The sequence below is a fragment of the Sturnus vulgaris genome, chromosome 6, assembly GCF_052056855.1.
Source record: "Sturnus vulgaris isolate bStuVul1 chromosome 6, bStuVul1.hap1, whole genome shotgun sequence".
Lineage (NCBI taxonomy): Eukaryota > Metazoa > Chordata > Aves > Passeriformes > Sturnidae > Sturnus > Sturnus vulgaris.
This window is the reverse complement of record NC_142248.1, coordinates 31,095,343-31,109,675: the sequence shown is the minus strand read 5'-3', so window position 1 is coordinate 31,109,675 and position 14,333 is coordinate 31,095,343. Positions and strand designations below refer to the sequence as shown.

General features: G+C 39.1%; 1 protein-coding gene across 2 annotated transcripts in view; it reads left to right on the top strand.

The window, feature by feature from the left end:
- PTPN21 (protein tyrosine phosphatase non-receptor type 21) overlaps positions 1–9,327 on the top strand; it is a 44,861-nt gene extending 35,534 nt beyond the window's left edge. For both annotated transcript variants that reach the window (XM_014869860.2, XM_088167449.1), the window contains 4 exons: positions 671–799; positions 1,122–1,356; positions 1,895–2,055; positions 2,877–9,327. In XM_014869860.2, the coding sequence (XP_014725346.2) occupies positions 671–799; positions 1,122–1,356; positions 1,895–2,055; positions 2,877–3,005 (654 nt within the window). In that variant the 3' untranslated portion in view covers positions 3,006–9,327. The remainder of the gene's footprint in view (positions 1–670; positions 800–1,121; positions 1,357–1,894; positions 2,056–2,876) is intronic.
- The last annotated feature ends 5,006 nt before the right edge of the window (positions 9,328–14,333 follow it).

Below are 14,333 nucleotides of genomic sequence, written 5' to 3'. Positions count from 1 at the left end.
GGGGGAAATTGGCTTTTTCAAAACCTTCAGCTGCCCTCTTTCCTCATCCTTAACTCTCTAAGCTCTGTTTAAAAAAATTTGAAAGGCGACTTCAAGAATGTGGAAGGCAGTTCATTCATTTTTCAATACATTTATCTGCTCTACGTGCAAGTACAGTTTGCTTCATGCTTTTTCCATAAAGATTTGAGATTTTTCAAGGCAGCATTTGTAGTTGTGTTGCTGTCTTTTTGTAATAAATCTGTTTGAATACCGAGATGGCATCATAATTTCTCTGCTTCATTCACAAATGTTGACTCTTCTTAAGCAAGATAATATTTTTTCAGGAAATAACAACTAGTACTATAATAGTGTTTACAGCCCCAGAGTATAAAAGCTTCTCTAAACTTGGATTTGCTAAAGTATCTTAAATTCACAAAAGAGAAATACAACTTTTTTTCTCAGTTTTGCACAATGCTTATGATGTAAAATACATTTATTTACCTATGAACCTATACAATTGTGTTTCTTCTGCATCTAATGTGACAAGCTAAAATATTGGGGCAGTATAACTCACAATGGGCTCCTACTTTTGTGGTGTTGCAGTCTTTTCATTTTGTGCATCTTCAAATGGCTGATGTTAGAACTGGAGAGAGGGTTTTCAATTACTAATCTCATGTCTTTCTTTTTACAGATCTCTGTTGGTGGCATAGAGTGGGATTACATTGCCACGCAGGGCCCTTTGCAAAATACGTGTCAGGATTTCTGGCAGATGATCTGGGAACAAGGGATTGCCATCATAGCTATGGTGACAGCGGAGGAAGTGAGTATAAATTGAGTTAGGTTTCTCCCAGAAATTCCACAATTATTTTTTTATAATCTGTTAAAGGAAGGAGATATTTGCTCCAACAAATAGACAGATCAAAGATAAGTTTCTAGTGACCCCTTTGGGCCTTGATTTCTTCGTCAGAAAAATGAATTGCCAAACTTTCTGCTGAAAAGTTGGTTTTCTCAGTAAGAGGCCATAACACGCTAGAACTGCTTAGCAGAGGAGAGATGCAGTTGTTACTACATTAGTAACATTAGGAACATTAGTTGTATGACTGTTCTTAGGTTTCTTGTTAAACACGTGTTCTGCTTTTAAGGAAAGTGGGAGAGAAAAAAGCTTCAGATACTGGCCACGTCTTGGCTCAAGACACAACACTGTGACATATGGAAGATTTAAGATTACCACGCGATTCCGTACCGACTCGGGCTGCTATGCAACCACAGGTTTGAAGATTAAACATCTTCTCACAGGACAGGAGAGAACAGTTTGGCATTTGCAGTATACTGACTGGCCAGAGCATGGCTGTCCAGAAGATTTAAAGGGATTTTTATGTAAGTTGTATTTAATAGCTTTATTTTGGGGTGTGGTTTGTGGTGTTTTTTTTAATATCTTCTAAAATGGCTGCTATACATGAAGTAGCTTTTGACAAGTATGCCAAGCATTCCATTGTAAAAGGTTTCTTTACACCAGGGAGAGATATTGAACGATATTTTTGGTAGTGATATACCTGATATTTTATTAAAGTGACTCCTTCTGTCTAAAGCAAATAATATACTAGAAGTCCGTATAGAATAAAACATAATTGTACCCCATACTGCACATTTGAGTATGTTGCAGCAGGAGCAAGATGGTCACAAGCCATCCTTAGTAGGAATAGGGGAACAAGGCAAGGAAATCCTTACAGAAGTTAGATGAGCCTTGTGGATCTGTATGGCTATGGTTGGGGCATGACTTGTTGATTTACATAATATATCGTTTTCCTGTGGCATGTCCACTGTTAAATCACTACTTTCTGGTGTCATACAGTGTAATAGCAGAGCTTATGGGGCTCCATCTCCTAAATTAATTACTCTTCTGTTGAACTTAAAGCGTACTTGGAGGAGATCCAGTCGGTGCGGCGCCACACGAACAGCACAGCAGAGCCGAAAAGCTCAAATCCTCCCCTGCTGGTGCACTGCAGCGCGGGCGTGGGGCGGACAGGGGTGGTCATACTGGCAGAGATCATGATCGCCTGCTTGGAGCACAATGAGGTGAGCTCTTTTTCTTTCTTCTGCTTTAAATTATGTTAGGTAATAGGAGAGCAATAACCTACCCAAAATATGTTACGACTGTTCATCAGAGCCATTGGAGAGGTCTTACAGCTTTGCTTGAAATGGCTCTTGGGAATTCAACAGGAGTTAATAATCTTCTAGAGCTGCCCACATTCACACCAGGCACTGGAATGCTCATTTGGATTCTTGACTCCCTAAGATTTTGAGTCATTGAGTGGAGCAAGTATGCCCTAGGCCACCGAGCATATTTCAGGATTTCATCCAGACTTTACCGCTCCTTGCCTTAATTAGAATGGAAAATATTCAAGAACATACTTTCTAGCCAGTCTCTGTACTTATTATTATTTTGTTCCTAAGTGCAGTGTATTTGCAGTATCAGGAGTAGAGGACAAAGTGGTAGTTTAATAGAGTAAAATCAGTCCCATCAACTTGTAGCCAGAAGTGGACAGCTGTAAAATGTTCATTAATAATATAATATAATATATCAGCTGAAACTCAACAAACTTATTGTTTCATTGCGCATTCCTCTCCTAACACTGTGACAGACTTTTTCAGCCATTAGATTTGTGAAGACCAATACCTCATGAGATAGGTAACTTTACTATTATGCATATTTCCTAGATGATCAGTGGTGTAGTGCAGTCCTTACTGCAGGCATGGGCAATGAATTGTCAGAGCTGAAATCAGAACAGTTGATTCTGTCCTTAGATCACTAAGGTACTGCTCTGAATCTCCTGCTGGGAAAGTGCAAGCCAGTTTCCTTGCTTGCCAGTCACTTGTAATGTTTTGTTCTCTTCCAGATGCTGGACATCCCACGAGTGCTGGATATGTTGAGGCAGCAGAGAATGATGATGGTGCAGACTCTTTCGCAATACACTTTCGTCTATGGAGTTCTCATTCAGTTTCTCAAAAGTTCTAGACTTATCTAACCCATATGATTTCCTAAGAGACTCTGCAAGAGTTTACAGAAAGAAAATCAAGAGTTGTCCAGACCTGCTCTCACTGGTGTTCTCTTCATATGATGAATCACAGCGTTACCATTTAGGGCTGCCATGAGTCAGTGTAACAGTCCCTGCACAGCAGGATCTTCACTGGACTGAATTCTTCCCATGTTCAGCCACAGTCACACTAAGGAATGATTTTACTTGCACACATTCTTTAGAGTGGTGTTACTCTGAGCAAAATAAGTATCTTATGGAATGGAGGTATATAGTACAATTTTACTAACATTATGTTTTGAAACGTAATTGTTGACTTTGCAAAAGCTAAAATCTGTAGGTGCACATGGGGTCAGAAACCTGCCCCTTGGGAATGTCAAGGTCTTATGCAGTTTGATTCTGCTTTCAATTTTATATTTAGAGCAATACATCTATATTTTTTAAAATGAACATTTGGTTTCCTCTGGTTTACTTAACAAAATTAGCAGCTCTTAGGTATCTTAAGCTGTTGCTTTAAGGACAGTTATTTTTATATTTAGGATTTTTTAAATAAAAAAAGACAAAACAAAACACCACAACAGAAAACTTTTTAAACATAACTATTTTCAGAGGAGAAGACTAACAATGTTTGAACCAACTTTTCAAAAATCATGCAGAAAGTCCCAGGGAAGCTGTTGGTAGTTGCAGCACCATGTAATAGAACAGACAAGTGAACAATAATGGTAACTGTTGATAACTTTCATTTGAGAAGAGAGTGCTTACCTGCAGCGGGCAGGGGAAAAATATTTTAAATATATACGAGATTATTGGAAACAAATGGATGAGAGAAAGTACATATTCAGTATTATTCATATATTTAGAGGACAGTTTGATTTTACTGGCTGAAATCAAAATGGATGAAAATGTTTTAAGCACTTTTTTTTTGCTCTGTTATTTATGTAGCTAAATATAGAGACTATAATCATGCATTGTTTCATTTGGTAATATACCATTACTAACCTGTTATTTTAAGAAGAGCTTTTTAAGTTGATGAAGTGAGAGAACTAAAATGAGAGTAGGAAGGTGCAGAGTTGGTGAAGTGGAAATGATTGAATGAAGTGTAATGGAGGAGGTGTGGCAGCTATGATTGCTGGTTTACACAGTGCAAAGATGACCTTAAAAAAAAGTTAATGTTCCCAGCCAAGAAAGCCAGTAAAGCACTGGAAGTTTCTGTAGAATCCTCCAGATTATTTTGTTAGTGCTAGAGCAGATTTTGCTAATGCTGTGCAGTGTTGAAATGAAGAACATTTGAGAACTTGCAGAAGAAGAGATCCTGGAGGAAACACTGGAGATGTGGGTAATTTAGCAGCTGTGTAGGTGGCTGAGTCAGTGGCTGTGGCATGGACCTGAGGTGGGCAGGTACAGCCTACAGTAATTTCCATTTTGTCCCGTGGGGCTGGTCAAATGACAATATCCCTAAATAATCCTCTGTGGTTTTCAGTGAGGACAGCCTGGTTTTCGCTGCCTTTCCAAGTGTTTTGAGATGCTGAATTGAAAATCCCTATTCCAAATTGAGCTGTAGATTTTAGATATCTTGTTTAATTTCAAAAAAAACTTATAGTAGACCAGTCTGCAGGCATGGTTAAGTGTACATTTCCCTTGATACCTGCTTAGTGAAATGAAATGAAACTAAAAGCCAGGTTTATTAGCGCTGGAATTGTTATTTTTCTGAGCTCTAACAAGGATTTGGAAACTCTTAAACCCCCTTCAAAAAAATAGTTGTGTCCCAAAACATGAATTAAGAATTATAAATAGGTTGCCTAAATTTCCTCTGTAGTAAGCTGCTTCCATGAATTTAAACACGTGGTCCAAAATACATTGTACTAGTATGTCATTTAATACAAAATATATTACTTTTAGGTACACAATATTGATCTGGTGCTTTCAGGTCTGCTTAGAAGCAGTCTGATTTGTTGTACTCTCACTATAAATTAGAATGAATACTTCAGACTAAGGAAAATAAATGTTGTTCTTATATAAAATTCCTAGGAATTATTAATTGCCAAATATAAAACTGGAAGTCCAGAGGAAACCAGTTAGTGATTCTTTATATATAAACCTTGCAAACATACCAATCTGACATATCCGTGTTGACAGAAGTATTGAAAGAAGCAAGCATACTTTGCTATTTGTGTCATGCTGTGTTTTAAAAACATTGTTAATTTTTACCACAGTTTACTTCTATCTGCAGAAATCTTTTTGAATGGGAGGGCAGGCTCTAAAATGTAGCTTGTACCTCCTGCATTTCTAAACTTTGCACTGTGATCTTCATAACCTGATAGATGCAGTTTTAATGACATGATGGACAACCAGAACTTCAAGCAGCAGTTTCTGAGACACAACGTCAGCTGTGAGGCATTAAAAGGAGCAGTTATGAGAAGCAATTTAATCTAGTATTTATGGGATTATCTGAGGTGGGTGAGGCAATGTGTGTCTTATGGCTTATTTTTCTGTTTCTAGCTAAAAGAAGTTGTGTTCACTTTTAGAGGTGGTTGTGCTCAAATCTGGTAGTCACAGTTTTGGTTTTTTTAGTGCAACACTGCTACCTCCTTCCCTTCAGCTTCCAGTTCTGTCCATCAGCAGTCTGTTTTTGCAGTAATAGACTTGACCTTATTAGACTTGACTTTATGTGAGTTTTTCTACTGAACACTGTAGGATGGCTTTTGTTTGTAAGCATATGGCTCTGAGTGAGCATTGAAAATGAGAAGTTTCTCTTCTAGATACCAAATGAAATTAAACTTCACAACCTTCTATAAAAAATATTTTTTAAAATGTTTAGACTTTCAGTTAACTTATAAATGACAATTCAGTTTTTAGCACTTTTGATCTGAGCCTTGAAAAGGGATGCATTTTTACATGTAGTTGTGCTGGGTGCTTCATGAAGTTTTGGATGTTTTAAAAATATCCACTGTCCAAATCCAGTCACAGTGTGAGTCAGAGGTGGATTTATTTGTAAAAAAACTTAAAATTTTTCTAAAAGCCTGTCCAATTTTGCCAAATGTGTATCTGTTTTTATGGGGATGAAATCAGATGATTATGCAAGATTTGAACAGAGTTTGTTTTGTAAGAAAAGTTGTATGAAAAATTTTTGCAGCAAATGGCAAAGATGATGCTGATCTCTAGGGATGTCAGAGCTCTCAGGGACAAATAAAGGTGCTATATACTGTCAAGAGACAGATTTGGTGGTTTTTTGTTGACTAGGTTAGAAGATGCTTTCTAGGATCAAATTATATGGAGAGACAGGAGAAGAACATGCAAACTGTAGTAAGGACTTCTGCATATTTGGTTTCTTTCTTGGTTACTCTATGAAAGATTTTTTGGCCAGTGAATCTTTGTAGTCTTGGGCTAAAACCTGTTCTCTAAGAAGCTAAGTCAGAGCCTGTCCATTACATGTCACTGACTCAGCTGGGTTAGCTTTAGGCTGCAGGTCCCTCCTGGCCCTGTTGAAGAGGGAGAAGCTCTGAGGTGCACAGGGGAGTTTTGCTTAGCCTCTGCATCCTGCACAGCAGTGTCCTCCTTTTCTGCTGTCCCTCAGGAAAAGTTTTATGCCTTAGTATTTCTGTCCTTGGAATACCTTTCACCCAAGTGAACAATAAAAGTGCAGGGTGCTACAGTTTATATATAGAAATATATTTAATTCAAAGCAGGTGACCAAGGCAGTGTTCCTGTATCTCTGTGGATGAAAAGCTGCTCTATGTTATCACCAACATTTAGAAAAAACCCTAAAATACAGTAATTAAAAATAAAAGGAAAATAAATTTTTACTGAGGTGGAAAAGATTCTTGACATTTTACGTTTGGCTCCTACTGTAATCCTGTGTATCTCTTTTTGAAGTGGGCAACACTCAGAGAAATTTTCTCCAAAATGGCTCCTTTAAATTTAATAAGTAAGACTGAGGCTGCTGCTCCTGCTGCTGCTGCATATTTTGTGTTGGAACAGCTGTTAAAGTTGAGTGGCTCATATATTTCAATGGCTTCTGGACCAAACTTGGAAACTGCAGCGTTGTTTATCATAGCTGTGTAATGAGACCTCAGTTTTAATATCAATAGCTAAATTACTAAATCCCTGAACTTAAAAACAGTGAACCCATTTCTCTATTTCAATAGTTTAAATTCTCAATTTAAAAGAATCTGTGCTTCAGTTGCTAAGAACTCAGTGCTTTAGTGTTTAGGGTTTTTTTGATAGAGCAAAATTGTGAAAAGCCAGAGTCCAGCCCTGCAAGATGCAAAATTCCTGCAGTTCTTCATGATACTGTAGGAATTAAAATGGGCTTACTGCCAATGAAAGCTTGAGCTCTTGAAGCACGAATATGCACGTCTGCTTTAAATTTAAATACAGATTACAAGAATTAACCAAAAGAATGCATCAGGAATGTGCATACAGGAAAGTACAGCATTCAGAGGAAAAGTAGATGAGAGTTCAAAAGAAATTCTCTTGTGCAAGAACAGAATTTTGGACATAGAGAGTGAGGATTTGAGGAGTGGCAGAAAGCATTTGGAGGAGGATTTGGAATGTTTTGTATCCAAAGTAGAGCTGCTAGTAGGGTTTGAGTCATATGGTATGTTTTTCATGGCATGGTAGGGTAAGTGAATATGTAGTCATAGGTGTTATTTTTACTGGCTTTTTAAAATGTGATTTTTTAAACTCCAAATATTTTTTCAGAGGCTGTTATTTTTACATATCTTCCTTTCCAAATGTATTGAATGCAATCTGTCAGCTCAATTTCTGTTTACTTACTAAAGGTCAGATTTTTCAAACCACAGTCTCTGGTTTTACATACACAAAATGCAGGGGCAATAGGCATACTTGCAATTTTGCAGTAATAATTTCTAATGGATGCAGGTGAGATGATTCCAAAGTTTGACTATGTTTTGAATGAAGCCAGATGTTTACAGTTGGTGTGAGTTGCACCAATTTAAGGCTGGGCTAACAATGAGACTCTTGAAATGTGGAATTCACCATGTACTTAGACGTTCTGTTGCAGTGAAGCATTCGCAGCACAGTGACATTAAAACAATGTGATACTGTGCTAATGTAAGGGAGAAAAATCTTAAACTTTTAACTGCTGTTGCAAACATGTCTATAAAAAAAGAAGTTGAAGAAAAAGAATTCTGAGTACAATCTTGCTCGGGACCAGCTAACTTGGTGTACTCTGTTGGCATCACATGTTACTTTAAGGTCTAACTGGCTGAAAAAAAAGGATTTGTTAACTTAAATGAGCATTTAAAAAAGATTTTGCTAAATAGACTTTGGTTCTATTCTTTGATATTTTCCACATCATGCTGCTTTCAGTGGTGAGGAATAACCTCCAGTGTGTTTGTTAGGTTGAAGTCTATTCTTCAGCTCTACTTAGGGAACGAAGATTGAAATCAAATGTAAAGAATCTAATGAACCGAGTTTACAACAGATCCAGCCTGTGGCAAGTCAAAGAGCAAGGCTGTAGATATTGTAATGTTCTTTTGGTTCAGATATGCAGCAATCAAAACTACCAAATTATTAATTTTATGAGTTTCAGAAGGTGCCTAACTTTTATAAAGGGAATTAAATGCTCTTTTTCCATTTGGAAATATTTAAGTAAAATTAGGAGACTTTCTTTTAATATACTTAAAAGACGTTACAAATGCCATTAATTTTTAGAATGGTAGGAAATTTGATGGAGAAAACCCCTGTGAAATCTTGCTAATCCTGGAAAATTCTGACAGACAAGTTGTGTGTGCTCTTTACAAAGATACTTGCTTAAATTGCTTTGAAATACCCAACTTATCTGTCCTCTTTGTGGCTTTTCTGGGGGCACTTGGATGGAAATTTAAGAGGCTTTACCTGGCGAATCAGCAAGTATGTACACTCCTGCACACTGCTGAAATATCTTCATTCATTAAAAGAAAACAGACCTTAAGAAATCCTATCAGCAGTTTTGTAGGATTGAGTCCTTAGTGTCAGAGGAACACAGGATCTGGCTCCATTTTCTTCAGTTTTCACTTGAGCCAGTGTGCAAGGATTTAAATGGGACTTTGTTTAAAAGTAGCAAACATGAAGTATTATTTTCTAGTACTAAGCTAGCAGTTAACATGTCTATTTTTTGCTGTCTTGCCACCAATACTGTAAAAAATGTATAATCAAACCAGCTTTAATTCTTGTAAAACTGAAATTGGTTTGTAAAACAATGTATAAATTGTGTTTCATAGACAAAAAAGCTTGTATTACTGAATGTAATATATGTGAAATGAATATATTATAGTCTATTTTTGCCATGGAAATAAATATTTGAAGCAATTATGAGTTTTTATTGTTCCATTATTAAAGGAAAAATATGAGAACTTACTGTTCATGTGTAGTCCTAGACTGGGACTTTGCCTTCAGTTCACAAAGGTGTGATCTGTCTGCTGATGTGCTTCAAGTACTGGCTATAAAACTTTTGCTGTCAGGTACTAATAGATGTCATCTCTGTGGCAGGAAAATCTTGTGCCTGCTGCACTGTCATAATTTTTCACAATGTTTTGCATTTTCTAAGGCTATTCTTGGTGCTTAACTTCCAGTTTCCCTCTAACATTTAAGTGTAGGAGGGATTAAAAACTTTGGAAAGTTGGACAACCCTTTCCAAAAGCGTGTGAGAGAACAGTTGATCGTATGCTTACTATCATTGGAGCTGCTGCCAACAGCTAGCATTGAAGTTATTTTCATTCTAGATTGGCATTGAGTTAAAAAGGGAGGTGATCCAACAGCTTGCTCTACACCCCTGGTACAGCAGGAGGCTTTGTGGGGTGAATGCAAGAATTGCACACTGGACATTATAGTTTCACACTGGACAATTGCATTTCCCTTGTGTTTGCTAAAAGTCTAGGGCATTGTCCACCTAGCTACATCTGAAACAATCAGGCTTTTGACCAAAATTTTGTCGTCTATGGGCACTCAGTTTGAAAGCAGTAATCAGCATCAGGTAAGACAATTACATACCATAGATTCATCGGTACTTGTCTGATCGGTTTCCATTCCCTGGGGAATGTCCTGTACCATGTTCAGTGTAGCAAAGCTCTTTTATTAGACATGGATTCAAAATCAGAAGAGGAAAATGTGCCTTCCTGGGACCCAAGGCTCATGATAAAGCATTCAGCAGTTTTGATCATACTTATTATTTATACTGGTTTTAGACCTCTGGTAAAGGTATCTTCAGAAACCTTAATCTCCTCTAAATCCAAATGGTTTTAAACTGCAGCTATTATTTTCCAGCCACAGTAAAATCTCCATTAGAGACTTCTGGCCCATTAGAGCCAGAGTTGGCTGACAGGGACGTGACTTGATGCTTGGATTTGGCACATCTGGCCAGAGCTCCAGGATGTGGTGTATGAGAAACTTATGGGAGCTGAGAAGTTTCTAGCTCAACCAGAACAGCAACAGAAATCCAAATGAGAAGTATCAGATGCGGTAGCTTTGATGTATTGCAAAAATCCCCAATCTGCCCAAAATAAGGAGCACTGCTGAGTGTATGTACTCCCTGTAGTCAGAGCAAATTTGTCCTTAGTGTCATGGTGTTAGGAGGGCTGCCATTGTGAGTTTAGCATTTTCAGTGCATATATGCCATCAAGCTGGAAGTAAAATGCTCCATTTGAGCCTGTTTTCCAGACAAAAGGTCAGTCTTATCCTTCTGCACAGTGCTAGTGTTTAAATAATGACAAATAAGCAGAACTGAGGGTAATGGACATTCTGGAAACGCTGCACAAATACTACAAGTTGAATTTCCTGATATTTGGGAAGGTAACTTTGGCCACAGGCTGGCCCATCCTACCACTCACCTGCCCCTCAGCTTTGTTACTGGAGTGTGCCTGGGACTGCACCACGGGTGTTTTATGGCAGGGCTGTGCTCCCACCTGCGAGCTGCTTCCTCAGGTCAAGGGAGGAACAAGGAGCTGGCTGGGGAGATGTGCCCAAGAATCCTTTGGGGAGATCTGATAGCACCACAGAGTGAATCAACAGAGACTCTAAGATGTTCAAATAGTGAGGAGGAGCCATGGAGAAAACACATCCTATGGAAAGGCATAGTAAGGGCCTTTAAAGACTGATGTTTAGGCTGAAACCCTGTATAAAGCTAAAAACTATCAGCTAAAAACTATGGGAGTAGCCATTATGCAAGCTTGTGTCTGGGGAGGGGAAAACCAAGATGAAAGCTTCAGGAGCTCTTCTTTCTCTTACAATCCACTGTTATCTTAGATGGTTGTGCCTAGCTTTTGGGAAGTCTCATAGCCAGCTTTCAAACCTGTGCTGTGTCATCTCTGGTTTCACTTGTGTCAAACACTGGGAAAAAGCAGGGTGTCAAATGCCTCTGAGCTGAATTTCTGATTGGAGAGGCTACACCTCTGAGGTCCTGCAAGGAATTCTCAGGCTGACAGGAGAGCTGATGGCCTTTAACATGTTGCTTCACTTCTTTGGCATGTGAGCATGCTTATGAGTGAGAGAAACAGATACTTGGAAGAGCTGGGGTCATCTCGTAGTTGTGTTACTCATCTGGAACCAGTCTCTGGCTGCTGTGAGATGTAAAGTATGCTGCAGCCCTCACACAGATACTGTAAGGGGAGTCCTACAGGCTTGCTGAATTCTTTGGATAACTGCAGAGAGCTCTGCACCTCGTGCTACAGATCACCCTGCCTGTCCTCTACGAGAATGGGACAGCACAGCTCTGTTGCCTGCCAGCCTGAGGCTCTGAGTTTCTCTCTCTCAGGTTTCAGAGGCCTCCCTACTCCATTTATGTAGCCTTTCCTTGCCGCCCTTCTCAAGGTCTGATTTCATTCCTCCAATGTGGTAGGGCTGGAAGGATTGTAGGGGAACCTGTGTGTGCTGAAGCCTGTGATCTGCAAGAGCAGCAAGGGCACGGCAGCAGCAGCCTGTGCTGGTCCCTGTGGGGATGTCTGGCATCCCTCCAGTCCAAAATTGCAGGCCAGTGTCATGGTTTCAAAGATGAATGCAAGTGAAGTTTTGTGTATTGTCACCTGGCTGTCAGGCACACCTCCTGCCCTTTGCTGTCAGCTAGAATTTTAGCTTAGTGGGTCAGCTAAAAGGTACCCTTAGGAACCCAGCTACTCTGGAAACTTTCTACAAAGAACAGAAAAGTTCCTCTGCATGGTAGACACTTCATCCTTAATTTTGGTACTATTCATCTGAATTAACAATTCTTGTTGCTACTCAACTCCCTCACACCCTGGAGTCCTCCTAGGCTTTCTTTAAGGTGGCTGAAATGGAGATGAGCTATGAGTGCCCTACAGCTCAGCAGATTTGTCATGCCAGTGGTAAGTGCTGATTCTTCTTTTCCCTTCCCAGTGATGCTTTATCCCTGTGACATGCTCAACTTCCGCTGGCCCACGACCTGCTACAGGTTTTGAAACTGGATCCCTTGACTGGCTGTGACCCGTGCCGGGGCAATGGCTGGGGCAGATTAATTTACTGCTCACCTGTTTGCATATCACTTGCTTTACTACTGGAATACAAACTGAAGGTGGTTGTTTCTGAATGAAGCAGATGTCACTAAAGGAAAAAGGAAGATTAGATTGCTTGTATCTGGTTTGGTTGTTTTGGAGAGTGAGAAATTATTTTTGTTAAAACTGCTGGTTGCTGTTCTGTTCCTTGTAATCTGTGTACATACCAGGTGTCAGCTCTGAGAACAGCAGGTTAAGTGCCTGGGAAGTGCCAGAGAAAAAAGATTGATGGCTTTGGAGACATCACACAACTGTAGTGCCCTGCAATTGCTTATCAATGTATGCTCCTTGGGTGGTCAAAAATTAAAGTGGGATACACTTTCCTATAGCTTTCTGAAGTAGACCTTGAGTTCCAATTTTGTGGGGTTTTTTTCCCGTTACCTAAAATTTTAGATCTCAAAAAGAAGCGCTATGATACAAAGGCAGAAAAATTGAGGGAGCTCTAAAATTCATTTGAAGGCCACTCTGCACCTGTGCTCTACCCAATAATAGATCTCACCATTTTTTAAAAGATGGAATCAGTAACTAGTTTCCTTTCACCTTTTTTCCCTGTATTCTCTTTAACATTCATTTTCCATTTCTATTTCTACCTATCCCAGGCTGTGGCCTGGGGCTGCTGCCTCTCCCAGGTACTCAGACACAGGAACAGTAGTCGTGCACTAAAGAACATTAGAATGGCTTGTTGGTTAGAAACTGTGCTGTCACCACAATAGAACAGCCTGCCTTAGGGGCTACAAATGAAACTCCTGGGCTTAATTTTTATTTATGCTGATGTTCTAGTTCTCTTACTCATAAACATTGTACAAAACATTGCTGAGGAAAAAAGTAACCCTTTTTCCCCACTGTCTGATGGAGCCATTTGTACTTGAATCATGAAATGCTGTCAGTTGGGCTGCATCATTCTTATAACTACTCTTGCATAGCTAAAAATGATAAAGTGTACAGAACAGCAGAGAAACAAGATTGTGTTGTCATTCTGCAGCTAAGCCTAAATGAAAACTCTGTAGGAGCTTTAGACACTGGGTGGATCAAGGACAAAAGGATGGCTTGATGGTTGTTGTTTTCTTGTCAGCCCTAAGACATGTAAGCACCTTTTTCTTTTGATCCTTTTAATCTTTACTTCAGATGACTGAAAGCCCTACTTTGCTTTGTAAATAAACAGAATCCTACCTTTGGAAAAAAAAGAGCAGTGATGACAAAACTGTAGCTTTTAAGATAAGAGGCTGTTTTGTTAGAGCAAAGTAACACTAGCAGGCTTCTAAGTATTTAAAAAAAAATTGATGTTATGGTGTAGATGCTCATGGCTCACATGAATCTGGGCAGAAAAGTCTTGATGTTGCAGATCATTGTTACTGACTGCTCCTAAGTTGCTTACATCTGAAGGACTGATATGTAATGTTGTATGAGTGCCTTGTCCTGCTCCTGCTTGTGCCACGACTTGAGTATAAAACAAAGTAAAACGTGACGAGAGAAAAAAAATTCAAACCCAACCAACTAAAACTCTCAGAAAAAATCCCCAAACCTTGCAGTGTTGATCAATCTTATCAGTGATGTGGGTCAGTCTTGCATATCAAGGTCTTTAAACAACTTACTTTTTAAGCACCACCTTGAAGTAAATGTGAATAGAAGAGAGAAAGTCTTAAGACCAAGGCAGCCTGAATTTGCTCTTGGCTCTGCAGATAAACTGATTTTATATAGGTAACATTTATCTGAAATAACATTTATCTGATAGGAGTGCCTGTACAATAAGAGAAACCAGTTCTGTGGACTGAACTAACTGCTCCAGTTGCTGGATACTGGGGTGTGTGATTCTCTA